Genomic DNA, 27967 nt, shown 5'->3' with positions numbered 1-27967 from the left:
TCTGTCTGCTTTCCTCCATTTCTCTAAACAAGGCTTCTTGACATTTGTCTGCTATGATGAAATAAGCTCTCTTCTGCCAGCAAGAAAGAGATCCCAGTTATCATGTCTTCAAACATGATTTAGAACCTTGGAGAACATACAGTTCCAGCTAAAATAGCTGGTAACACAGCTTGGCTGGACATCATGGGGAGGATGAACAAATAATGTCAAAAGTGTGCTGTGGTTACATCCAGGATTTTCAGAGGAAGGATATCCTGACTGAAGGTATTTGGCATGTGGGAGGCCTAGACAAGGACTATAAAATCCTCAAAATCTCACTCGGCAAAATCTCCCAGCAGGGAAGAGGAAAACCCAGTGAAACCTGACTTAAGACAACCCTGTCAATATTGTTAGCAACGGTCTGAATACTACAGCCTAGAGTAATACAATAGTTTGAACAATTTCTGTAGCAGTATCACGTTTTTTGTAAGGGCCATACGGCATTTTGAGAGTATCTAATCTACCCTGTGAGCAAACCAGCATCCATGGAACATACCACATTCCACAGCCCATCTCAAATACCCAGTTTAGCTGTCTTAAGGCAAGGTTCTGCTTGGAAAACTGTCATTGAAAAATGATAGGCCAGGCACCAAACTAAGAAAAAACAAAAAATGTTTCAGTCCGGAACAAAATATGCTCAATTTACATATAGTGGAGTTTTGAGTTTGTCTCTAAATAAATGCCAGTCCAACATGCTCACCATGGGCTTTGATAAACAAGTTTGAGTTCTTTCCATCTGGTGTCCCACCAGGAGTGATAATGTACAACAGGCTACAAGCTGTCCATTTTGTCTTCTGTGTAAATCCACTGCCTTCAGTGGTCCTGGTCAGGAGCTATGGAGTAGAGCAATATGATTCACTGATCCTCATGCAAGTACGAATAATCCTTTTGAAAACTGATCTGCACCTAGTAGAACAGCTAGGGTATGCAACAGTTGCATGATCGTTTCCCAGTGTTACTCAGGGAAATTCATCGTATTTGCATTTCTAAGCAATGAACAGAAGCACTTCCACAAGTCTATTAAGATTCCTGCAAAGATGGGAAAGGGGAAAGAGGAGAAAGAAAAGAAAGAAGTCTGTCTCATTTGACTGGGGGACAGGAAATAACATTGCATTGCATCATCTATTAAATGTTTCAAGCTTTATTTCACATTAAAGCTCAGTGCCAATGCTTTTATATATGTGTGTGTTTCTGTAAAAAAGATCTGGCAGATTTGCACTGATCTGTTGCCATAGTTCTTTTTTTCCCCAGTGGTTCAAATCTCTGACATCAACGCAGTGCTCTAGTACGATACTAGACTAAAATAGTTTAATTTGCAGTACTAAGCTCTAAATTGTTTTCCCTGTGGTTTGAGAGTGAAAATTTGGCACATCAAACAGGCCACAAGATCATCCAAATTAAACTTCATCCAAACAATTGAACCCACTCCTGTAAACACAGTAAACAAATTTATATCCAAGCATTTGGATTTATATCATCTTGGATTATCTGCTAGAATATACAAAAGATGATAAAACAGGTGGCTACTCAATCACTGGCATAAAAGGGACCTAAAATAAATATAAGTCAATATTGGCTGGCAAGTTCTGCATGATCCAGAGGCTCCCTTTAATGTGTACATTTGAGCTTCAGATTTGTGAAAGAAAAAGTTGTTTTCTTTTAGTCTTGGGTGTTCACAGTTCACTGCATCGTAAACTGCTTTTCATGATATTTTAATAGCACTGTGGTGTTACAAATACATGTGTAACTATAGTATTTTGCCAGAATGCATTTAAGGAGTATGCTGAAATACATATTTCAATGGCAAATGGTGACAAGAATATAATGGCCACGTAATTGGGGGTGCTTTCTTTGGAGATTTAATGGGTCACTTAAATATGCATGCAGTGGTAAAGCTCCACTGAATTCAGTGGAAGAAGGATGAGCTACATTGGATGAGGGTCTCACTACATCTCTGTAAATCACCGAGGGAATTTTTTCACACTTTGGATTTGATCTAGACATTCACTTGGTGTAAAACATCTGGAAGATACTTCTGTTTCATGTTGGTGTGAGAAGAGTATCCAGCTATCTCCTTCAAGGTTTTGGGAGTTTTAAGGCTTTTAAAATCTGACATCCTTCCCTTCTTGTTAGCCTCCACCTCCTACCCATCTCTCTGTTACTGTTTTCAGGAACTGGGATGTTCAGTGGGATGGGATGGAATTTCCTTTCAGTTCTCCCCTGCAAGGCACAGGGCTGGAAACAAAATAAAAGCTCAGACTCAGCAACTGCTGTCTTTGTTTTCATTGTGAGCAGAGCAGGATGATGAAGAGTTGAAAATGAGGCTTTCAGCTCCTGTCACAAATCTTCTCAGGGCATGGGTCTGTTTTCTCTCACAAGATATACATCGGTGTGAGCACTGACATCACATTACTTATCTCCCTTGGAACAGGCAGAGGTTCCACACAGAGCCTTCCTCAGCTCCTTCCTTTTAACCTCCAGAATCAGCATTTGCTGCAGTCCTTTCCGGTTTTAGTTCTGTGGCACCCTCAGCAGTTGTCAGTGTTAAGCCATAGTCTTCAATCCCCACCTTGCAGACAAAGTCTGCTTTATGGGATCTTCTGAGATTACTCCTTCTACACAACATTCTACAGTTAAAGCCCAGGCCAACTGAGGAGAGAAAAGTGGTGGCCTGCAGTGAGTTACATGCTTAGCATTGTTGCCCGAAGGCAAGGGACACAGGTGTAACTGCATCTGTGCTGAGCAACAGCCAGAGAGAGCAAACCTTTTAAGTAGCTCTTTAATTCGAAGGAGCCCAACTGAAAGGCAACTGCCAAATTTTGTGTCAAAAATGTTATCATACACAATATGAAGAGCTGAGTCATTCATTCAGATGCTAAGCATGGTCTGCACAGGGCCAGTAAAAGGTGTCCACTGCTGTCACAGATATGCAAGATCACGCAAATTCTACTCCAGGCACCACCATTGCAGCTAAGATGCTTCTCTGCCTTTGACTTCTCCAACTTGGCACAGCGGCATCGTTTTCTTTAGTAGGGCCCACCAATAAATGACAGTAGCAGTTGCTAGGAGGCTCGTCTCACCCTGAAGTTCAGGATAACTGAGCAGAGCTTCTTGTCAGGCACATTTAACATTCTTTCCAGGCCAGCTCAGTTCATGGGAGGTAGCATCCTACAAACTACCGCAGTATCCTTATGCTCAGAACTTCAGTTATTTCCAGTACTAAAGAGGCCACTTCCTCCTTGACCAGCTAGTGGAAAGTCCTGCATTCCTGATGAATATCTGCTTGCATGGTACCTTCTGAATTTCTGAAAAGTGTTTAGTTTGCAAATGGCATAGCCTGTTTCACAAGTGCCGCTGGCACATGAGGTCCCAATGCTGTCTTCAAAAGATCAGTCCCCAGAGTAAGTCACTGTGCCAGTCTGTGTCAACTGGATCCTGCAGCAAGACACAAAAGGGCAAAAGCGCATGCTGCTGCTTTTCCATATTAGATCTTTATTTTTCAAAAGCAATGCTCTGAACTTAAGAAATAATCAGCCAGTCTGGTACTCACAGCAAAGAATTTATTCCTTGCTTATTCAGTGAAGCATGGAACAGAAATGTGACATCTTGCATGCTCCTTAATCAGAGAAAGTTTGAAATGGAAGAATGTCCTCATTGGCTTTTTTGTCTTTCTATTTTTTACTCCTGCAATACACTCCTCTCAGAACTGCTTTATGATTTGGAGCAAAGTATAACAATGTAATATGTTTCAGTTGCTTTTTTTGAGTTCAAATAGCACCCCCAGAGTGTGCCATATGCCACTACACATAAAATGGTGTAACTTTTTAAGGCAGGAAAGCCACAGCCTGCCGGCTTCGAGGCTACGCTGTTCATGTTGTAGCTGGTTTGTGGCTAGAAGACCCATGTGTCTGAAGCTGGTAACTAGACACCTTTCCCCAGCCTCAAATTCACGACCAAGCTTTAAAAAAATCATGGCAAGACAAGGTGAATCTTAGTTTCTACCATCTTTGACCTACTTACAACATGGTCAGAAGAGTCTTTACACCATTGAGTGGATCACCTGACACAGTCTCATCCAGGAAGAGAACCTGAGAGGGCCTTAAACCAATCCCCACATCAGACCTTCTTTAAACACTGAAATAAACCATTTCCAGATCTGGACTTGCAACTAGACTACTGGGCCCAAAGAAAAGATTATTTCTAAGCTTTGGTTTCCCTCCCTGAGTAGCCTCAGAAAGACTTTGTAAGTAAGAGCATAAAGCTGCCATTGCAGAATTGACTTCAATCAGCTATTACTACAGCAAGCAACTGCTAGGAATTTACCAAGGCATACACAATTACAGTCAGATATTCTGGCTTCCAGGGTTTTCTAGTGAGCCCTTCTTCATTTTTTTGACAAGGCTCAAATCACTGCAGACAAGACAATGACAACTAATTACTTACAGTACTGTGTGACTTTGCATTTTACAACACATTTTACAATATATGAGAGAGTAATTATGAAAACAGTGAGGTCACTAGCTTTGTTGGACTCAAAAACCCTGCAAACTTAAACTAAGCCAATTGAGCCCTGGGCAGAACTGCCTTCCTCATTGTTACACACAGCAGGACCTTAAGGACAGTAGAGTTTTCCAGCAGAGACAGAAGCCAGACTGCCAATTTTGTTGGCTGTAAGACATCACTGGAGTATTGTCATTCCCCAGGAAATAACAGCATCATTTATTCAATCCTCACTAACAAGCCATGACTCTGCCTGACATCAACATGCTGTTGCTGCTAATCCCATCTTCTACTGGGCAAGTTTGTTTTCAGAGTTGCTGGGACTGGGGATGGTGCAGGGCCATATTCAAAGCTAACAAGAAAGTTCATTCCATGAATAAAGAGTGACCCAAGACGAGCAAACCAGCAGTAGAATAAAAAGCCCAGGATCACATTACAGCCTCTAAGGACAAAACCGGGTCTTTGTTATGCCAGAGGTGAATCCAGTTGCATTAGAATTCATCAGTTCCAGAAGAGAAGCATTGAGATAAAAATGGAGTGAAGATACAACAACAGAAAGTGTTCCTGGTAGGGGCGATCTCTCCTGACACTGTGTCTACTCCCTCCCAGCTAGCCCCAGGGAGGGAAGGAGTGACTTCTTCCATTTTCAAATTCAACACTCTCCTGATAGCCCCTGTTTTTGACACCTCCATACTTGAGTGCCTCAGTTGCTATGAAAAAGGTATATGCTCATCAACAGGGAATGTGTAAACTCACTGAACTCAATGAACACCAAAGTGCATGAGCTTAAGCAGTTGGATTGATCTTTGCAGGGCAGGGGATTGTCTTATATTTTAAGTTCTTTAAGGTCAAAGTGATTAGGCAATTGGGTAAAACCTTGCAAAAATATATGAGTACTGGAAATAACTGTGGAACTGTTCATTTCTTCCCCCTTATTTGCCAGAGGATACTAAATTGGAATTACTACCCCAATATTGGGTTATTTTTTGGTATCCACCCAAACCGTCCTGGGTATAATGTGATTTGACCCAAATAAGAGACAGGCTCAAGAAGAAAGCTAGACATGCAAAACTGTGTGACTGTTCTTGCTTGCTCTGATAAATCATGGCTGGACCTAGAGTAGCTTCTCTGAAAATATGACTGGATTTATCATGCTATCAGCTGTTTACTAAGGAGCAATACACTCTTATTCACTGGTATTGTAATAAAGCACATGAATTAACATAGCGTTTTGGAACTATGCAGATTTGTATCAGACAAACATTTGGCCTGCAGACCAGATAACATGCAGGGATAGAGCAAAGCTGTGCATTCTGAGTAACCCATAGGATCAACGTCTCCCTTTCCCAACACACATTCTATTTTTACCTTTCTGTTTTGGCTTCCTTCCCAACTGGAAAAGCAAAGTTGAGACAGTAATGAAAACAATTGAGACATGATATATTTATGCAAGGATTCCCAGTGCTCCTGGTCCATATGCATATTCCATCCTTTTTGGTCAACAAAATGCCTTTGAAAGAAGGAGGAACTTAAGAGCAATGCTCTCAGGCATGAGGAAGGAGACCATGTGAGATATGTGAAATGGAAAGATGAGTCTACAAGACTTGGAAAGCCATACTGTAAGAGTGTAAACCCTCTTTCCTCAGTGAAAAGATACATACTGATAATTTCCTCATAATTTACTGGCATCACAGTAATACAGTTCCACTTGTTTCTCCCATTCCAGTGTAAAACCAGCCTTTTTTTTTTCCTTTGCCTTACAGGGCTAAAACTGGTGACGTGCAAGTTAAGGCTAGAGGCCTTGACAAACTCTGGAGCAACTGAAAGTTCTCTTAGGTCATAGTCAGCATTTCCTGTCAGAGCTTTATCTCTGCTGATGACCCTATTACAGTCCACAAAGTCAAACTCCTCTGCTTACAGGTTTGTCAAGAGCAGTCCTCTAAAGGGCACATTCCCTTGGCCTTTAGGGACCAGCATAAACCTCACATATACTTTTCCATGTTTTCAGGATACTTAAGACTCTGGGCGGTTGCCAACACAGGTGAGAAGAGGATAGATGGATTTTATTCCTCTGCAGAACAGACACAATATAGCAGTCTTTCTCCTCCATCCCCTTTGAAGTACACGACAACGCAGAGGAGACAATGAAAAAGACAGAAATTGGATGTGAACACACCTATGAAAAATCAAGAAAAGATCCTTCTCTGCAATTTGCCAGGAAAGCACACCCTTCTCAAAGGAAGGAACTCCCATCTAAAAGAAAGTTCATTCAGAGTGAGGGAGGTCACGAATGGGCAGCGTATGGTGTATTCTACACCTACTCCTTATATAGACACTCACGGGGTTAAGAGAAATGATACAGTTGATCCGATCTAATGGTACACTGTGGCTGAGATGGAAAGCCAAGTCCCCTGTTACCATCTGTTTACATCTCCCACTGTTTGTGCCACGCCAGCTCTGGGTTCATCAGAACACTTCACGAGCCAATTCAATCATTCAACACAGCAGAAAACCAGTCTAAGTAGAAAAGAAATGGATTTGCTCTCTTCTGGGGTAGGAAGCTGAGTCAGCCCAGAACAGAGTCTGAAGAGTCCAGGAGCCAAAGGAAGAAGAAGGAAAGAACTGGGTAGCACTCAGAGCAGCAATCAGGGAAGGGAGAAGACCACTTCCTCTGGGCAGCGGTGAGCAGCTAGTCTGGTTCTTAGCATGCAGTAAGACTGCCCCTGAACGGAGTCAATTCCTCAGCCTCACTGTGCGCAAAGCATGCTGATTAATTAGCACACAGCAAATCTGTATCGTACCTCATTGCCCAGTAACTTCCCATGGCAAAGCTTCATAAACCAATAAGATGGCAGGGACTGATGCCAGCAGGGAAGCCGTCCCCACCGTGAAAAAAAAAATTGATCAAAGAAGAGATGCTTTCCTTCCAGAAAGGCAGTGGAACACAACTGCTGTATTCTCTGACAGCTACCCACTGGGGTGGAAAATATTTTCTCTGTGGGAATGCTGCTTTCAGCAAGGTGTCAGAGAACAATGCTGTCACCAGCCCTGGTCACACTCATCTTTTCCATGTCTCTTTTCATCTTTTGTTCTAACACAGTTACTTGCTCCCTTTATCTGGCTGGAGCAGGAGCCATTTATCTCCTGTGGTATGTTGCTTCCCAGGCTGAGTCTGCACCTGCCTCTCCCTCTCCTCAACAGCTTGAAAACCATACCTTAAATTCTGTAAATTAACCGAAGACCTCACTCTCTGCCATCAAAAGTCTAAAGGGCTTGCTGTGACAGATGCTGGACGGTCTTGGTACTGGAAACCTCTGCAGTACTGCCAGCTAAAATTCTGCTCGTGAAGAGACTAAGACTGTATCATTCTGCTGCCACCACAAAAGAGCAGTGAGAATAATGCAGGATCCTCAGGGTCTCAGTACTGAAAGCAACAAGGCGTAAATAAGTGAGAATAGAAGCTAAAATGAAGCACTGAAGAGCAGGCAGTAGGATGAGGAATGAATGCATGTGATGTGTGGTGTTGTATAAGCACCTGGAGTTTCAGTACACATGGGTCTACCCCATCTACACCCCACTTACTCTTAAATTGGGCTGTGAGAATAAATTTAGTGGTGCCCACAGATGCTTAACCACTTCCCAGACTGTGCCTTTTCCGCTTTCCAAGGAAGCGCTATCTCTAGCAAAAAGCTGAAGGTAAAGCTGGCTTTGTTTTTTCTGCACAGACTGACAGGTCAGTCTGTGTTGTCTCCCTCTGGTGAGGAAACTCCACAGAGTATTTTTGAATCATTGCTTTCCTGCCATTTCTGGGGCAGAGCAGAAGCACAGTGGCTGACCTCAAAGAGAGGTTCAGGGCTCCTACTTCTGCAACATTAATGACCGAGTTTTGCAGATACAGACATTTCACCTTGGCAAACAGTGGCCTGACAAAGGCTGGCAAATGGAGAAGCTCACAGAGGAGACGTCACGTACCCAATTTCCACAGAATCTGCTTTCTGCAAACAGATGACCTTCAAACACAGCCAGGTGGCAAACGCACTGGAACACTTGAACGTTTCAGAGGAAAAACGTGGCAGGCTTTTTATCCCAACAGGCATCTGCTCATCCTCCTGCTGACTCTCCATTTCAGAGTGACCTGCAAAGTGCCTTCTTTTGGAGAAGACTCCCACAGAAAGGCTTACTGCATGAGTATTTATTGTTTAAGAGTTTAAGTCCAGAGAAAGTATGTCACAAATTCTGTCCCTTCTGGCAATCAGCTCTTAGCAAAAGGTTTCTCTAATGTTTAAACCAAGCGTCTGCATGGGTGTGCACTTCATACTGACAAGTAAGAGGTTACTGCTGTGCAGGGGCAGTTTGTTCATGAGCCAGCCAATTTTGTAGCAAGTCTGCATTGGATCTGCAATGGAAGAACACTACTGTTTATATTCCTCCGACAAAGTATACATGTGCTTTTCAAATCATGCCAGTCCTTCCTCAGCTTATCCTAGTCCTGGCTGCAACTCATATGCCAAAACCACTGCTATTCCTCTCCCTGGCATTCCATCTGGGAGTGCTCTGGGAAGGTACAGAAACAATTTTCCTTGCAAGAAGTAGGTCATGTGTCAGTATCTTCACTTTTGCCCATTTGTTCTTTGCCAAGACCCATCCTAACATCCCCTTGTCCTCTGCCGATTCTGATGGGGTTGGCCATTTTACACTCTGTACTTGGAAACTGGCTAAAAAAGAAAATAATCAACTAGCTTCAGCTCATTGCCAGATGCTGTGCTTTGTAAAGATGGCTTAGGTGAGATCCTGCTGGCCAAGTCAGTAGGAGATTTGCCAGTGGTGTATGGGATGGCACATCAGGCTTTTCCTGCTAGAAGCAGCGTTGGCACTTATTACAGAAAGCACCCTTTCATACACTAACAATGACCACCACCAAGATTTGGTTCCCAAGGAGTCCAAAATGTGCTGTACAAACTGGACATATAGGTGCAATGGACTAAGGGTGGGAAATGTTTCTTTCTTATTCATTTTCAAGACAGCAGTTTTCTTATTTTTCATGCCAGGCCAAGATACTTCTAAAACTACAGGCATAACCGCTTAATGCAGTAGCCTGAGATGCTTCAACCACTCCGTCAAGATGTCTTCTCTGCCCTAGTCATCTTCATCCCTCCTCTACCTCAGTTCCTCTATATGCAGAATACAGCTAGTAACATCCCCTCAGGTAAAACACCTTCTGTTGACTGTCTTGCCAAATATGGTGGTCAACTGTTTTGGTCATGGATTATTTTTTACCCTGTGAATTACTGGGTAGCATCTGGCACAACTGGGAGCTCTCGGTACTCCTGTGATAGAAGTACTTGCAGCGCTGGCACCATTCATAAAGCAGCATGCCACCCAAACCATCAGCCTAACCCATCAGCTCTCGGCACATTCACAGGTTTAGGCTTGGAATCTTGATGACTATGACGGACCACCAGGATACACATACAGCTGTTCGGACGTGACATTTTGCCAGCCTACATTGCTTCTTTCCCCTTCCTCTTACAGCTTCCAGGCTACCAGAGTTGCAGCAGCAACCTGCAAAACAGCTCAAGCCTTCCACAGGGAGACCATTCCCTATGCCAGTAGGCGATGCCTGGCATCTTCTGCGGCTCACTCCTGCTTGCTGTCACTTGTATTATAAAATTAATACTCTAACCAATGAGGAGGTAAAGTTAGAGAACAAGATTCAAAGTTCTAGGTTGCTGCCAACAAGATAGCTTGGATTAATCAGCATACATGTTTAAAACATACCACAATGACAGGCAGTATCAAGTGGAGCTGAAAAATACCATTTGTAAAAGTGCTGGATTAAGCAGGCAGCTTCACGGCTTCAGACAAAACAGAGGGAATGACCGCATCACTAAATTGCATACGTGTCCACCTGACTCAAAAAGATGTGTATGCCTGTGTCCAAATTTGCATCTGATTGGCTTTGTTCTTAAAGACAGATACTCCTGAGTGTTTTGCTGTACTTCAGTGTGACACAAGAAACGTAGACGTGCAGTGCCAAAGCAAGCACAAACCACATCAACGCACATGTAAAAGACCAGAGGCTTTGCCCTTACTGTGTGAAACATAATTATTACCAGAAAGCAAGCGCACATGCAGAAAGATTGCTAGTGTCCTCGATGTCATGTGCCAGTGATCAACACAGCACACTGCGGTCGTAATTCTGGAGCCCTTCAAATCAACTGTGCACTACAGCTGCATGTGATAAGTGTTTTGCTGTCAGATTTCCTTACTTCAGATTTGTTCCCCTTTGGATGTCATCAGTAAGTTTGTTTTATTTCATGAACTGTTTTAGTTCCTTGAGTCACTTTTCATTCACACTTGCAGACCAGCCAGAGCAAGGACTAGCAACTGGGCTCTGGTCTTCCCTCCACCACTGATTTTCCAGCAATCCTTGGGCAAACTATCGAATCTCTGGGACTACTGAGGCTTAAAGGCCCTTTACACTCTTCTGCCAAAACTGGGGTGACAGGAAGTGGACATAACTTCAGTTTGCTGTAAGGCTTCTTTGAAAAGCCAGGATCATATAAAGAAAGAAGTAGGTTCCTACTCCACAGTATCTCAGATAGATTATTGGGTTCTGTGAACCAATCTTCCTGGACAGCACTGTTGATGACTTTTACATTTGGAATGACAATTAAGCATTGCAGAAAACAACCTGATATATCAGAGGACTTTCCACATTCCACTCTTTGGAAGTTACTTCTCTGCAGGGAAGCCTGGGATCGTGCCTATCATCTTCCACTAGCCAGCATCTGAAAACAGATGCCTGTCTGCTTACTCCCATCAGCCAGAGGAGGTATCCCTCCAAAGCTGGCGGGGCTGTACCTGGATAAAACCATTGTAAGAAGAGTAGAGGGGCACAGCCCACTGACTGTGGAGTTTTTCTGCCCAGCTGAGGAAGGGAATAGGCTCCCTTTCTTCTCACAGTGATCTGGCAACTTAGTAAGTTTCCGCCACCTCACCATTCTTTGTTAAGTGTCACCATCCTTACTCCCCCCAAGAGACATTGAGAGAGAAAGTGAAATACCATTTTTCCTTGCTTGTGTCAATAGCTTGCCTCTTCTCTTCCCTTCTTTCACTTATGACTTCTCTCAATCCTCTCCACGCCTTTTTCTCTATTACCTTATAAAATCTTTCTCTTGCCACACTAGCCATCGCTTTTCCCACTATGGTCTTGTCATTCAGGACAACAGGAGGACTGCCTTCCATGCAACTTCTTCCAGTAGTGTTTTAACATCAAGTTCCCAGGCAGAGGATCTGGGAGAATGAGAATGTGGGAGAGCTTGGAAGGTAGGAAAAGAAACCTGAATTACATCATGAGTGTGATGGAATAAACAGAACGATATGGCAAATTTGGTCAACATCCACTACATCCTACAGACTGTGTCGGGAGTATGCATGTGTCTTTGTGTGACTGGTACTGTTTGTCCATATAACATGCGTAGGTCTGCCACATGCATTTGTGAGCCGAAACACAAGCTGGGGAATCTTCACCTGAAAATAAGTTATTTCTAGATTTGTCTTAAGTCATACTCATTTCAGACCTTGAAATAATAAAATATAATAGACTAAAAGCAAAGCAATCCACCCAAATTTACGCAACAAGGATTTAAAGAGGTGCCTTAGGTGTAGAAAGACTTTGGATAGTTTAAATAATAGAAGCTGATTCTAAAATGGGATGAGTTGAATGCACGTGAGCAATTGCTGCTCAGATGAAGTTTCACAGCCTGATGGCACATGAAATTGCAAGATTTTAGCAAGTAAAGGAGCATAAACACTCTAATTATTAAAACTCAGTTATGTTCTTAGCGACTTATCTTGGTCATTAGTTCTAATCTGCAAAGCCTATTTGAAAACAGCTGAAGATAACAATCACTTTGTGTGGGCTAATAGTCAAGAGTCCTCAGTTGTTTAATGTAACTGACAGGCAACTCTTCTGTGTCATGCTTGCTTGGCTCTGGGAATTATCACAACACTGAAATTACAATGGCAGAAAATAACAGACCGCATGCACAAGGCATGTGCCTGCAGATATATGTGCAATTACATATATCCACAGGCAGCAAAATGAGCAGTCATTCCCTGATCTGTGCAAGGTCTTTCATCTCCTTTGGCCTCATTCACTCACCACTAGAAGGACTAACAGTATCTGTTACACTTCAGGGTGACAAGCCCTGTACAGGGTAACATTTAAGAGACAGCAGTTGCTGCCATGGCTGCAAACTTTGTTTTCTCAATATTGATCTCGGGTAACACTGAGGCCCGGTCATCCTCTCCTCAGCAAATTGCTATCTGATCGTGTGTCTGACAGTGTTCCATGGGTAGTTCCAATTCTTTCCAGATCAGAGTTCTAGCTTTTCATGGCAGAAGGCAACCTGATACTCTGGCTTAGCTCCAGCTCATGCAGGACTGCCAGCCAAGGGAAAGGCTTCAGCAATAGGACATTTTTTCTCAGCACCTGTCTCAGAGCGCTCTGTTACAGAAGTGGAAAAAAATCTATGGTCACTTCACCAAAACCAGTTCCTTAATCACATCTTCTCCTTAGCACCTGCTTCATCATGCACAGCATCTTACAATTTGGCTTATTATTAGCCATTATTTTCCACAGCACTCAGCTTAGCCAGTCTGGGGGCCAGAGGTGACACCACTGAAAATTCCAAAACTGAGGCAGAGGTGGACAAAAGGGAGAAGTAACTGCAAGGCTTATGGGGCTCTGGTGTGCTGTGAGAGTGACCCAGGCCAAGGGTCTCACAAGCAAATCCCTGAGAGGGAGGATGAAAACGCTACTGTAGTAATTGACTTTTGGATTTTGCATTTGAAAGGAGCAAGGTCTCCCAACACCATGGGAAGGCGACAGCTCCATGGTTAGCAACTAGACATCCCATCAGGCTGAGACACTGCTGCATACATCCATGGCTGGGGAGCTCCCCCTGTGGAATTGCCAGAAGACATGCAAAACTCCAGCTAAAGTGGCCAGTGCTTTGGTCCCAGATCAGCTAATTGGAGTCTGCTTTTGTCTTCACTCTAAGAAACACTTTTGCCAAGCATGTGGAAAGTTTCAGGAATGTCAAAGGACCCGTAACATGCTGTTCTTGGTCATGCCTTGGGTGTAATCTACTGCTAGGTACCCCACTATCTCACTCTGTATTCCCCAAACACTTCATAAACTACTCCAGCTTCCATTACGGAATTCTTCAGGGCTCTTTGACCATTTATCAGGCCAGGGTTTGATAGTGGCTTTCCTGTCTGATAACGCTGGTTGATGAGCTCCTCAAGCACCATTCCAAACCCTCCAACACATTCCTGCGTACCACATAAAACTCCCACTGTTTGGATTGTAGCCTGACCAGTATGTCAGCTTGTCTCTTTTCCTAACTGGGGCTCCCTTTTTCCTGAATGCTCTGCTTTTCTGGGTTGTTATCCTTCCCAGATTGCCACGATCTGTCGGTCTCCTTCTTGTTCTACAGCGAACCAATTTCATTATGTCTCCTTTTGGAGGGAGATTGTGAGTGTTAAAACATACTCACAGCCTATGGCAAACCTGTACAAATTCAACACAGTCCCAAAGAGAGACTGATCAGCTCTCTCCCTTCAACAGGAGAATTTTAGCCCTTGGCTGCTGCAGATGCTGGCCTGTGTGACACAGATGACATGGTTAATGTTCATTAAATCACTGACTGTACCAGCAGTTGGCAACAGAGTCAGACATTTAGCAAGGGCAGCCATGTAATGTTTGCACTGATTTCTGAAAGGTTGGGAAAGACTTCTACTGAAGACAGAACCCAGACCTTGCATATTTGCATTAAACATAATGGAAGGAATGATCTGAAGCCCCTAATCAAGGTAAATATGCATATGCTATGCTGGTAACTTAAAAGATAACAGGGCAAATTCCAGTCTCAGATATAATACTAGGGTAAATGCGGAGTTATTCTATCAATTCCTGCAGAGTTACTTGAGATCTACAGTTGTGTCTCTAAAACCAGAACGCAGGCCTTGGTCTTGATTTCGAACATTGCACATACTAAGTACTAGATTTATTAGAACATTTTCCCAGCCAACTTCTGCCAACAGCTATGGCAGTTGTCTTTTTTTTGTTGTTGCTTTTGATTTGGTTTTTTGTTTTTTTGTTTTTAATATCTGACCATAAGTTAAACCAGAGCCCCAGCATTTTGTCATGAGAAAGGACAGGAAAACTGAGTGGGTGAGGAGAATATTGGGAGGGGCATGCTGTAAGTACATAAGAAGGAATGTTAACAGGGAAACTAAAAATAAATGGGGGCTACAGATGAATCCTGATATGACCTCAATGGAGTCCCATTTTGTTTCCACCAAGCCACTGGCTTCATATGATCTTTCATAAATAGCTAAACATGCTCTAATTCACTAGGCTCTGTTCTCCCTTTATTGCTGTTCAGGGCCTTCTGAGCTAAAAATGAAGTTATCTCAGCTGCTTATATATTTGCAGTCACGGAACTAGTGAGGACCGTGCAGGGAGACTATGTTTCAGCTATACCAGGCCACTATAATAACAAGGATACCAGATCATCATTTGGACATATAAATTTTGGCACTGAAAACATGTAAAATCTTGCAGTAGATATTAAAGGCCACTTCAGTATATTCCCAGAAATCAGCTGTTCAAACAATAAAAGGGGGGCAGTAGTGAGATACAATCTCAAGGTGATTACCCTCTCAAATTCTTAAATTGTATTACCAGTGAAGTAAAACAACACTAAAGACTTCTGACAATACACCTATCTGTTTAATGCAAACCTGCTATAAGAACGAGCCTGAGTTTCCTGTTACTTAAGGCACTACAAATGCCCTGATATTACACTAACATTCCTTGTTTCATCTCTCACGTGCAATAGTTACATCCAGACCCTTCACAAAGTTCTGCTTCTCCAACACTGAACTCCATTCCTCCACTTAATTGCATTGTTTAAATACAGACAAAATAAAGGACTGCTTCCCATTGATAACAGTGGTATTTGGATGACCCGTAAGACCTCGGCTTTAGTGTAGTTCAAGCGTACATAAAGAAGTGGGTGCAAATCTCTGGCCAGCACCAACTGTCCTAGACTGTCTGAAGTTACTAAAACTAAAAATATTTACATTCAGAGCAGAGTTGCTCCACCAGGCATCTGCAGTATAACAGGATATATAGCATACTGATAAGGACACAGGCAACTCTGGGAGAGCTTCCACATCAGTGCTTTGGTCACAGTACTGGACACTTCACAGGTTATGATCTGGAAGATAGAGAGGCAATCTGTGTCCAGATGGCCTTTATCCAGCTACTGGGAATTCTGGCTGGTTAACCAAAAGACCAAATGAAGTAGGAAGTTATTTTGGGGGGCAGCAGGAGGATGCATTTGTATAGACAGAGAGAGAACATGCCATGGCCACCATATACCCATCACTGTGCCTGACTGGGCACATAACAGAGTTTGGTCCTCCACAATGGCTGGCATTCAAAAGCTGAAGCTTGTGTGACACTGGATGCTGATTTATCCAGGAGTGCACAGAATTCAACATCAAAAAATGGAAGCACCTAGAAACCATCTCCATCTTCCTCAGACAACTACTTGAACAACGGTCCCCATGCTTTTATCAATTATTTGAACAGTATCTGAGCATTTCACACTAACGAGTAATCACATTTTGCCTAGGCATAACGGTTCCCCCCACAGGTCATCAAGGTGGTTTAAACTCATGACCACCAGCGTTATCACAAGCCTTGCATGGGAGTAAAAAAAAAAATCCCAAACAATTCTATAAAAGAGATTGTTATGCCCTCATATAGGCCAATAAATGAGTAACAAAGGAAGGTGTTCTTTATCTAGGCTTACAAGAACATTCACAAAAAGAGGCAGAGAAAAGCGTTCTCATTTGTGTTTTGCTTCATCAAAAACCTTTGATCCCCACTATTGCTAAGCATTTCTTAGGCACTGTCCAAGTGGTACTGCAAGCAACTGAAAGGCACTGGTCTAGAAGCACTGGACAGGCCAGCTGGTGAGGCATTAACATCAAAGCAGTGAACACTGAGATGCAGAGTGGCAACATGCTCACCAATGACCTTGCTTCAACTCACTGTATATAGAGCCAAACTAATCTCTGATTCCTTACAGACATACACCTCTTTGTGTGAGTAGATCACTAAGTCCGTCCTTTAAGAAAGACAAGATTTTTATCCTCATTTTACAGACAGAACAGAAATGGGAGCATTTTCTGAAGCAATCTGCCTACAGTGCCAGTGGTTAAGCTGCTGGATGAGAACTCAGCTTTGTACAGTTCCCATTTAGCCCTCCAGCATGAGGCCTGAGCTTTGCCTCTGTGCTGCTTCAGCATGTGCCCTGACAGCTGTAAAAGGAGGAAGCTGGGGGAGCACACCTATCCGTCTGTCTCTTTCTTGCTGCCCTAAGATATGTCCCTCAGCAAATAAATATTTAAGACTTCCCCGATGGAATTAAACTAATATGACTTCCTCATCCCTCACCCTAAAAATCAGAGAAAATATGGGGACCTTTTGTATGCTTCTGGTTTTAAACTTTCCCATGAACATCATCATAAAATCTTTCCAGAAATTCCACCCCTTCCATCCCCCACGATGTATTTACAAAGGTGGGGTTTTCTTTCCTAATCTGCAGGATTGTGGAACTGGCAGTTCCTTTACCTATATCGTGTATGGCTTTGCTCCAAATTAGCATTGCAAGTAATCCCCAAAAGAGTTGAGATGTAGAGCAGAATAGCAGGCATTTGACAACTGTTATCCTGAAACCAGGGGAATATACACTGCCTTTTTTCCAGCCCTGCTACTGTATTCCTAACAAGCTCCTTACAGCATAGACCAGCACTGAGCTGCCCACACCAACAGCAGGCAGTCTGTGTGGTGGTCAGCAGTGCACCTTCTACATGGGAGCTCACAAGCAGAGGTGAGTTCACTCTTCTGTTACAAGCAAACCAGAAGCTACATGCATGTGATTAACCAGAGGTACTTAGTACCAGTAGTCAGTGCCTGAAGCTTACTGTTCCTCAGAGTATATGCAGAGTAAACTAGGCTCTCCTTTGCAATACCTGGAGCTATCTTCACAGATGTGCTGAGATTCAGAAAGTTTGCAGGCAGATAAATAGTCTGGCTCACACCACTAAGAAACACGCAACTTTGTTCTGAAGGTTTTTAGCAGTCAACAGAAATAGCACTTGGGAAAGGTCAGCCACTCATCTTTCTGGGCCCAATAACAATAACAGGGCCAGCAAGGTTGTTCTGCGATGACACCCACGGTGAATTATGACCTGCAGAGGTTGTGTGACAGCAGGAGCAAATAAAACGTGGTAATGCAAGTCACAGCTTGGACATTGCACTCCTTATGGCAAAGGGATATTATTTTCACCAAATACAAACACACAAACAAACAGCCAAGAAGGGGGTGGGGAGGGGAGCAGGAAATGGATGGACGATGCTATTACTGGCATGATGATTCTGTGTCTTTACAAAGCAGCGAGCTTTGTAACAAGATGCCCACTGTGACTTTGAACCACAGTATTGCTGTGCATGCGTTTGACAACGATCATGGAGAAACAGTGAGATCAGAAGACCAGTGATTAGAAGGGTTCACTCTGAATGGATGTGCCTAAGCAAAGAGATTCCGGTAAGCAAGCAATTAGCTCTGTCTCTTAAACCTCCACTTCTGAGCTGCATAGCACCTCACTGGAGCATTGAAATGAATGTCTGAAGGTCCCAAGATCAAGACATTGCAGAAGAAATTGGTAGCTTTGACTCTTGTTCCAACTCTGCTGTGGGTTTTGTGTGTGACCCTGGTCCAGCATTCAAATTCCTATCAAACATGTTGTTCCTGCTCATCCCTGCTTCCTATTTTCCCTGCTAGAGGTTACTGTCCCTTCAAGTCTGCACCTATGGTCCATTCCCAGCAATTTAGGTCACTTTTAGCACTTTCAGTAGAATCCTACCAAAACCAAATTGATTCTGAAACATTCTCCCAGAATTCTGGATCTGCTCCATCCATGTCCACTGAAAGGGATTGGTACCTAATGTTCCTCACATCAATGGAAAAAACAAAATCTATTAACACCAAGCATGAATGACTTTCCAAGTTGCAGGGTACTGCCTTGAGCAGATGGCTGAATGAGATGCTTTCTAAACACTTAAACTCAGAGAACCTGTGAGAAGCCTGAACGCAGAAGGAGTAGCCTCAATAACAGATTAAGATAAAGAGGAAGCCAAAGGCCTGTGAATTATGGTCACACAGCACCTACAAAGGCATTTAAAATGGCTAGATTTGGGATGAATCTAGGTACTCTGAATGGCTCTCTGGAAGAACTTCTCACTCCATCAACCAGATAGAGACCTAGGGAGACGTAGACTTTTAAATGATGCACCCAAGCCTAAAATATGAATGCTGCCACTTACAGCTACATCAAGAGGACCACGCAAAGCCTGGGAAGGTAGATACTGACTACATCCACACCCACTGTGCATGCATGTGCCGAAAAACTCCTCAACCTAATCAAAATATCATTGCATATTAAATATTTTTCAAGATTGGTATGGTACTCACTGTCTTTGTTATTGTAATCTAGGGGGAACAGACAAAACATTATGCAGCTCAACTTTCAAATGTATGTGCTGACCCACAATCAAATTTTGGAAGCAACTCCTGCTTTCCCCACAGATCAAACTGACCTCTCTTTCTGTCTCTACTCAGCACTCCCAACCCACACATTCAAAGCCATCATCAATTTTAACCTCCCAGTCCACTCTAGAGGCTGTATAGCACTCAGCATTTGCCACATCTGACACATTACATTTTCTAAGTACTGTGAATCACCAATCAAGATGAGTGGCAGACCATTTTCTTGGTTTGAAAACTGGCCTTACTTACAGGCTGATTCAGATCCTTGAAAGGAGCCTTCCCAATGCTCTCAATCGCACTCCAGAAACTTAGGACCACCACGCATGTCTTCTCCTGCCCTCCAGAATAAGTTGCATTCTTTTGAATGCATCTCCCTTAACCTAGAGTACCACTGGAAGGCACCCAATATGATGAGGTGTACAGCATAAGCATCTCTGGAGAACGGAATGGAATGCAAATGCCTGAGAATATAGCATCTGAGAGTAAGACATGGCATAACTCTAGCATCTTGAGATGACAAAGTGATCAGAGTAAAGCAGAGAGAAGTAAAATCCGCAATGTGAGCTACCATCAACCAGCTAAACACAAGAATTGCAACGACACAGCCTAGATTAAAAAGAAGAGATAAGAGAGGGAAGAGAGGGAGGAGAGAGAGAGAGAGAGAGAAGTCGTTTCTCAGGAGAGCAACCACAATTACCAGTTTGTTTTTCAGTGGGATTTTAAGCCCAGGATATCAGGCTCTCTTTAGTGCTGTCTAACAGGAATAGGGGGCATCTCCCACATAGTGAATAGCTGAAGGAGAAGGAAGATGAACTCTAGGAACTAGATATTTTAGAAGTCAGACAGAGTACAAGACAGTCTGGCTATGAGATATTCCCTTATGGAAAATATTCCCCTTGAGAAAACTCACCGCTTAAGTTTCTTTAAGGAGTTTGTAACAGAAGCAGCATCCCGTGGTCTACAGCGGAACATCCTTTTTAGGTGTCATGGTTGCAGGATTGCTCCCTGTCTGCTAAGGCTCTGCCTTGGTGCTGGATATCACTGAAAGGGAGAGACAAGGAAAGTCTCATGACCCAAACAAAACTCAGGAAAAAAATAACCTTGCAGAAATTTTTAACAGGACACTGGGTCTGACTGTGTATTCCAGACAGTAGAGGCAGACATCTGGTCACCTCCCTTGAGCTGCTCTGTAGCAGTAAACACACTGTTAGAAACAAAGCCTATGTCTTAGGAAGGGCTGTTGGGTCTGTGTGTGGCAGGGTTTTGGTAGCAGGGGAGGGAGCTACAGAGGTGGCTTCTGTGAGAAGCTTCTGGAAGCTCCCCCAGCTCCAAGTTGGACCCGCCTCTGGGCAAGGCCAAGCCAATTAGCGACGGTGGCTTTGCCTCTGCTAACGTATATAAGAAGGGGAACCTGAGAAGAGGACAAGCGGTGAGGGAAATACCTCTGCAAACACTGAGGTCAGTTGAAGAAAGGAGGAGGGGTGGGGAGAGGTGCCCTGGAGCAGAGGCCCCTCTCAGCCCGTGGGGAGAGGGCAGACTGTCCTCTGCACCCATGGAGGGCACTGGGGGAGCAGGGGGAGTGTGAGGGGGGGAATTTAGGAGCAAAGCTGAGCCTAGGAAGAAGGGAGGGCTGGGGGAAGGTGTTTTTAAGATGTGGTTGTATTTCTCACTGTCCTACTGTGATTGGTAAATTAAGTGTTGACATTGGTGGTGTTCACATTAAATTGATGTTCTTTTTCTTCCCCAGTTGAGTCTGTCTTTTGCCTGTGACCACAACTGATGAATGAGCCCTCCCTGTCCTTGTCTCTATGCTCGAGCCTTTTCTTCCATCTTCTTCTCCTCATACCTGAGGGGGAAGGAGTGAGAGAGCAGCTGTGTGGTGCTCAGCTGCCCTCTGGGCTTAAACCAGGACAAAAACTTAACAGGAGGTATGGACTGGGGATACACTAGATAGTGCATCTGACTGCATCTGAGTCAAGATCAAGCCAAGGCTGACTTTGGGCTAATCACTTCCTCACCCCATGTCTCAGTTTCCCTATTTGTAAAATGGAAATGATAATATGGGCTTCATTGGTGTTTGAAACTCTACACTGAGAAGTGCTGAAAAAAGCTAGAGATGTCTGTAAGGGTGGAAAAGGGCTCACTGCTTCCTTTAGTTCTGGCAAGGAAAAACAAAGCAACGGCAAGAATAAATGATGCTGGAGACACAGGAGGCTGGTTCACAAGTCCAACATTTTAATGCATGGAGTGTAAAATTGCCCCTTGCCTCTCTCTTGCTTTAATGGTGTCTTTCAGAGGCATTGCTATCAAGATTCAAATCCCCTACTAATGCCCTCCAAAGGATCCATTCATTGCTTGCAGATGTCACTGGGTGTTCTTCTCTCTCCGTGTGATTTACACCATTGGGTAGGTGATGACAAAATAATTAAGCTCTGAATCAATCAGGTATTTGAATTTCCTGTAAATATGGCGCAACAGCTGATCCTCCTCACTGGTGTCTACACGGGCTGTGTAAATCCTCACCTGTATGCATGAACAACAGTCATGTCTCTCAGATACATGGAGCAGGCTCAGCCCATTAAAGCTCATGGCAACAAGAAGCCTCTGTGACTACTGAAGAATCTAGAGAATCCCAGTTCCTTGGTTTTGAGAAAAATCTTGAGGTTTGACTCTATTTTCACTCCAAACTGACTGAAAACATCATCTCCTGCCAAAGAATTTTTGGGAAGAGCAAGGTTTCTTTTACCCCCAGAACTGATACATCCCTGGGATCTGCACCGATCTGGGAGGATCTACTGAACTCAGAATCTAGCACGTAAAGTAGCATGACAGCATGACCTCCGAATCTAGCACCAGCTGCAGTTGTGGTCTGGCCCCAGTTCAACACAGCATCCCTGAAGAGTGAGACATGTTTATATCTTCTTGCAGTTTAGTGGGATTCAACCCACCTGCCTCAATTTAAGCACAGATGTAAGCACTTGGCCTGAGAATCTCTAGCTTGAACTAGAGGCAACAGAGGGAACCCCAGTCTAGGAAGGACTTGTGGAATTGTGGGCTTGTTATTAAATTTCTATAGTATTCTGTATGTGGCTAAGTAGGCTGGAAAGCCCCATTTCTGTGAGTGGTTCTCAGGGTCATTATACTGCTAAAACATAATACAGGGAAGGTAGTTAACATTTCTGTAACTGACCTTTCTATGGGCATGGGGACCTCACCTTTCTCTGGGTATTGGAGAGAGGACGGGAATGGGAGTTTTGAAGCACAAAGTCTTACCTTTATGGTAGTCAAAATGCATTTCCTTTCTGCACGGTTTTGTAGCAGCCTCTCCATAAAGGTGACACTTAGAAATGCCCATACTTCCAGAAATAACAACCTCTTGCATGATAAGATGAGCTGTAACAGCTCATCATCCAGCAGCTGATGGTCATTGTTTAACTCAAGTGTTAATTTCTTGGAAAAAAAAAAAAAGAACAGTTAGTACTACTGAAGAGAGCTTGTGAGCACAGTAACTAGAATTCAATAAACAAGAGTTTCCCAATTTTATCAACAGAAGGGACTGTCAGTAATATTGTACCTTGACATTAGCAGAGAATCAGTTTTGTACTGTCACAACAGCATATGCTACAGTAATTGCCACTCTCCCGTTAAGATGGGAGGGTCTCTTGTGCGTTACATACCATCGTAAGAGACAGGCAAGTCCTAGTACTGTTAGAAGATGCTACACCCACAGTTCATGCCATGGTCTTGTTTGACATACTGGAAATCATCCCAGATTCAAGAGTAGATCCAAAGACGATTTCTAGAAAGCTTTACAGATCTCTGGTGTTTATTGGAAACTCTGCAATACAACAGAACTTAAAGAAAGCTGTCAGCAACCATCAGGTATAAAGCCATGTACTTCCCTCAGGCACGCAAAGACCTGATGCTCATTTACATGGGTCAGCCGTTGCACACCTTTGGTGACACACCCTTGGTGATGGGCACCAGTTAACTTACATGTGCTGTAAGACATTTTGGAGAAAAACCATTAGTGTAGGTTGATGCAGGCTACAGCTCTGTAAGCAAACAAGGTGTACAGACTATTTTCCTCATATGCAGATTTCCCTGCAAAAGGGTGGGGTTCAGAAAAATCTGAAAGGCTAAGAAAGTTATCAGTTACTAAACATGAAGGTGTCTAACCAGAATAAGCCTAAAGCTTTCTTACAAAAATGACATTTTCCTGCCTGAAAGGTTCTTTTTTTCTCACAGCTGACATTACAACCACCAGTATTTCGGGTGGTTTAGTTTTATGGGGGCAACCTGACATCAGCCTGATAGAGAAGACCACCATAATGGGGACTGTAACTGAACAAGGAGAATTACCTGAACTAGACTATAGCTGGAACACAGGAATGGCTCACTTGCTTAGGAAAATTACCCTCTGAACATAAAACTGGAGCAGTCAGGAGTTCCTATGGATGACTGCTGTTATGCAGAAGGCCTATAGGATTACTTTGCTTAGCTTTGTGATACTGCAGTAAGATGCCACCATCGTTTCCCTTACCTGCAGAACATGACAGTAGGCTGGGAGGAGGTTGGTGAGGGTAGGTCTCATTGTCCAATCTGGGTCAGTGAAATAGCAGCTCCGTAGACTGATGCTCCTGACTGGGATCTCCACTAGCAAGATCCTGGCTAGGTGATCATGGTTCATGACTCTTTCAAAGAAGAAGTTCACATTCAGTTTTGGGGCTTTCTTGGCCAAGTTTGCCCACGACATTCCCCAGACCACTTGTCCATGAGGGTCATGGATATGACATTGGATATTCAAGGTGCACAAAGAATGAGCGCTCTGCTCCCGCAGGATGTCCAGCAGTTCATCAGAGATACAGTTATAATTGAAAGTCAGGATGACCAGGCTATGGAACTTGGACATAGTTTGGTGGAACAAGGTGCTGCTGTAGACAGGAAGGTGGAGACGGAAGAAATCCTCAATATTGATTTCAGATACAAAGCTTTTATCTCTCAAGCAGGTCAGAGAATTCAGAAGCTCACAGCCTTCTTCCAAGGTTACTCTTGCTCCTTTTAAGTTAAGATAATCAAGCCATTTGCTCATTCTTCTCAGGAAGGTAGCTAAATTCTTGATAAACTGAACCCTGACCACATTTTTCCAGATCAAGCGGTCTAATTCCAGATACTTGATGCTCAGGGATACTAGACGACTGTTACACTCACCCAAGTGTGAAAGAAGACTTCTCATAGTCACTTGAAATTTTTGGGTAAAAGCAGTGTTGTAAGGATTCAATAATTTGACCTCAAGGTGCTCCAAATACTTGCTAAATTTCTTGGCATGCCGCAGGGCACTCTGAAGCTCCAGTGTGTGTGCCCTTGATGGTCGGCCATAGAATGTGATGGTTCCGCTCCTCCAGAGGGATCCCGAGTACAGGGCCCAATTCCATTTTCTACAGACCAAGGCAGCCCAAGTTCTGTCCCTGTTGTCTAACCAATGGAAGACACGCCTCAGGCAGACATCAGGTAGATGAGCCCAGCAGATCTGCTCAGGTTCACTGTCATCTCCCATTGAGAAGACAGTTTTTCACTTCTGATTGTTGAGTCAAATCTAGATGAAGAAAGCTGTGGGTAGATTTCTTGCCATTCCCAACAGAACAGGCTTCCAAGCAAATGGATGAAAGTTTACTGCTTCACATCCAAAAAACAGTGATCCTTTCTTTGCCTCTGTACTCAAGCTGTCAGCATCAAACAAGCTCTTGAATTTATAGTCTAACCTAAATCAAAAGAAAAAAAAAAACAGAAAACAAGAGTGAAGGACTATTACAGGACACATCTTTTAACTTTTTGGCCTTTGGTCTAGCTAAACAGTGAAATGGTATCAGTTGCTGATAGAGCAGCGACAGCCTCTAGAAACCTTTGGTTAGCATCACCTGCAATTGATAATGGTTTGTGGCCTGCTGCCTAGTGTCTCAAAGTATTCAGTGCTTTGGGGTGTGCACACTTGAACAGTACTGTCAGCACAAAACTAGTGCAAATGACTTTTCTTATCCTTCTGGGGTACAATTATCTGAAGTAGTACCCTGCCATAGATGAAGGTACAAACCCTGTTGAGAGTAATAAGCAATATAAGCTGTCACTGTTCTCCAATGGACAGGGAGAAGGCTGGCAAGTCAGAACACCAACTGGGTAGTGGTAAAACATGTAAGTAAACAACCACAATGTAAGAAGTTACCAGTTCCACTCTCAAGGCTGGACTGTGTAAGCAGTCAGCTCCCTGCGCACTGTTCCAGCTCTCAGTCTCCCTCCAGAGTTCAAGATTTGTTTTCTTTACCTCAGATCCCTCCCTCCGCAAGGGTCAGCCGTTGTCATGGAGCAAAGAGGTCACATTTGTAATGTCATGGCAACAGAATTTATGCAAGGACAAACAGTGACCAAAGCTCACTTGAGCCAAGTCATTTTGGCTAAGTTAAAAAGGAAAAGAAGACTTGTTTGGTAGCCCCTTCAGAAGTGAGAAGTACAGGCCACAACCTACAAGCCAGGTGCAGGCTGCATGTCTTGTCAGTTTTCACCGGCCAGATAAATGGATCAATAAACCAGATAAATGAGCAATAAACGGCCAAAAAGGGAAGTGATGTATCCTCTGTCTTTTCAGCTGTGAAATGCAAACTACATCCCACTGGCCTGTTAGGTGCCTGTTTTCATGAGGCCTTTTACAGATCGAGCTATTAGTTGGCTCTGCAAACAGCCAAAGGGCATGGAAAGCTCATGTTCTGTTAGTACCCTTGCAGAGGCAAAAATTCAGAATGTATTTATTTCCCACCTCTGTAGGGCATGTGTCTTATGTCCACTTGGTAAATCAGTCCTTAGCTCTTGGGGATGAAACCGGAAAAAAAATCTAGTGATACCTTCTTATGATCTATTCCAAAATCAAGGCTTATTGGCTGACAGGACTACAAGATGCAACTCAAAGTACATGATGTCAACCTCCAAACAATCTATCTTTCCTCCTTTGTGCATGCTGTTCTGTTGGGTAACAGAATTGAAATGGATGGAAACAACAGAGGCACCCAAAGATGAATTTTAAATTTACAAACAGGCATGAAAGGGCAAGCTGACTGCCCAGTTCAGCTTCAGCCTGCTGCTTCCCTTTTGGCCTACAGTTCTGTTACACATTACCTCTCTGCCTGTATGCTGCTGTCTGTTCAATTAGCATGTCTATTCACAGTGATTCCCCCTCCCCAACTTCACATCCATAACGCCAATCCAAATCCCCAGCTCTCAAGTTAACCCTTTGAAACTGAGCATGTGGATCTCATCCCCACCTGAATCCACCTCTTATATTTAGTACCCCCATCTTCCCCCATCCCCCTGCCCAAGAGCTCTTTGTTTTATAGAGCTGTCAGTCATTTAGAAGGTCTTTAAATGAATGATTTTGCCTGTCCAAAGATCCAAGCCTCTTAAAAGATGGTGGCTCAAGCTGCAAGTTGCTAGTGAGAAGAGCCCAAAACTTTCCCTATGGAGATGGAGTGGGGGGGAGGGCGGAGGAAGAGGCATAACACATCTGCAACTACCTGGAAGCCATAAAGCCAATGGGCAGAGCAAAGCAGAACAGCATATAAGGCTGTAACACGCAGAAACAGCTGTCTATTAATAAAGGATATTTATTGAGCTATACTTGCCTGTATTCTAGTGTGTGAATACAAAGGGGTGCAAACACCATCATGTAGAAGTTTTTTTTAAACCATAGTTCTTAGAAACTTACAGAAAGTATGTTTATAAGCCAATGAGGGACTCAAGAGGTGGCTTGGCTCCCCCACGGCTCTAAGCCAAGTCCTATCTATGGAGGCATCTCCAGCTGTCAGCTCAGAGTTTAACTTGGTGGGGGGAAACCAAACCAAACCTTTGGAAAAAAACCAGAAGCTGCTACAGCTCTTTTCAGAGCAATTTTTCAGGTAGAAGTGTTTTAAAGATAAAAGCTTTCCATATCTTGTTTTCCTCTTCTGTGGCAAGAAATCTACCCACAGCTCTCTTCATCTAGGTTTGGCTCAACACCCAGAAGTGAGTAAAACAAAACAAAAAACCCCCAACCCCGAACCAAACCACATTCTCTGTACATGGCCTTTCTTTGCTGCAGAGGACATCCCAGATGGTTTCCAGTGTGCAGTCACACCAGCTGTCTCCTCCAGCAACAGCTGCAGAAGCCTGTGGAGAAAAACCAACCAAACAAAAACCCCCTAAAACGCCGGCTCACACCTGCCAGGAGCCCTGGCCTGGACACCCAAGCGGGCACCCCTTTGCTACTCCTGCCCACACGGATCTGTAGGCCACGAAATCCGCGGGGGGGGGGGGGGGAAGCAGCGCTGCCGTGCTCGGTCCCATCCGCCATCAGCGTCCCTACAACACCAACATCTGTGCTGGGGGGGGGGGGGGGCACCTACCGGCACCTACAGCCGCCGCCGCCTCCTCCTCCGCTTTACTCCCCATCCTCGCCACCGCGCTCGCCACCGCGCTCGCCACCGCGCCCGCCACCGCGGGGGGGCCGCAGCCCGCCCGGGGGCCCCCAGTTGCCCCCCACGCCAGGCGCCCCCCCCACCCCCGGAGCGGAGCCGCCGCAGCTGCCGCGCAGGCGCCGAGCTGCGTAACGCGACCGCGCGCGCGGGGCGCAGCCAATGGGGACGGGCGGCTGCAGCGGCGCCAATCCAGGGAGCCGGAGCGGGCGGGGCGTCTTTCAAACGCGGCGGCGC

At 44.1% G+C, this 27967-nt stretch overlaps 1 protein-coding gene across 4 annotated transcripts; it reads right to left on the bottom strand.

Moving 5' to 3' along the window:
• Nucleotides 1-195: 195 nt before the first annotated feature.
• Nucleotides 196-27744, bottom strand: FBXO39 (F-box protein 39). Of its 4 annotated transcripts, XR_012631625.1 has the most exons (6): nucleotides 27662-27744; nucleotides 23779-24997; nucleotides 22509-22685; nucleotides 20146-20276; nucleotides 15754-15833; nucleotides 11523-11835 (listed from the first exon to the last, which is right to left on the bottom strand). XR_012631625.1 is itself a non-coding variant. In XM_074889860.1 (4 exons), exons 2-4 carry the CDS (start codon nucleotides 24790-24792, stop codon nucleotides 21630-21632), a joined length of 1320 nt encoding a protein of 439 aa, XP_074745961.1. In that variant the 5' UTR covers nucleotides 24793-24997; nucleotides 27662-27744; the 3' UTR covers nucleotides 21449-21629. The 4 variants fall into 4 exon arrangements, 2 of the variants coding, with proteins under 2 accessions (XP_074745961.1, XP_074745960.1); XR_012631626.1 differs by lacking the exons at nucleotides 11523-11835; nucleotides 15754-15833 and adding an exon at nucleotides 196-3474; XM_074889860.1 differs by lacking the exons at nucleotides 11523-11835; nucleotides 15754-15833; nucleotides 20146-20276 and adding an exon at nucleotides 21449-21758.
• Nucleotides 27745-27967: the final 223 nt, after the last annotated feature.

This window comes from Strix uralensis, chromosome 20, assembly GCF_047716275.1.
Source record: "Strix uralensis isolate ZFMK-TIS-50842 chromosome 20, bStrUra1, whole genome shotgun sequence".
Taxonomy (NCBI): Eukaryota; Metazoa; Chordata; class Aves; order Strigiformes; family Strigidae; genus Strix; species Strix uralensis.
This window is presented reverse-complemented; position numbering and strand designations above follow the sequence as displayed.

Bases quoted from the DNA above. Each gene is read 5' to 3' on its own strand.
- FBXO39 (XM_074889859.1), bottom strand. From the start codon at position 24,792: ATGGGAGATGACAGTGAACCTGAGCAGATCTGCTGGGCTCATCTACCT. The intron at 22,686-23,778 runs GTAAGGGAAACG...TTTTTTTCCAAG, and splicing joins CCTACTGTCATGTTCTGCAG to AAATTAACACTTGAGTTAAA.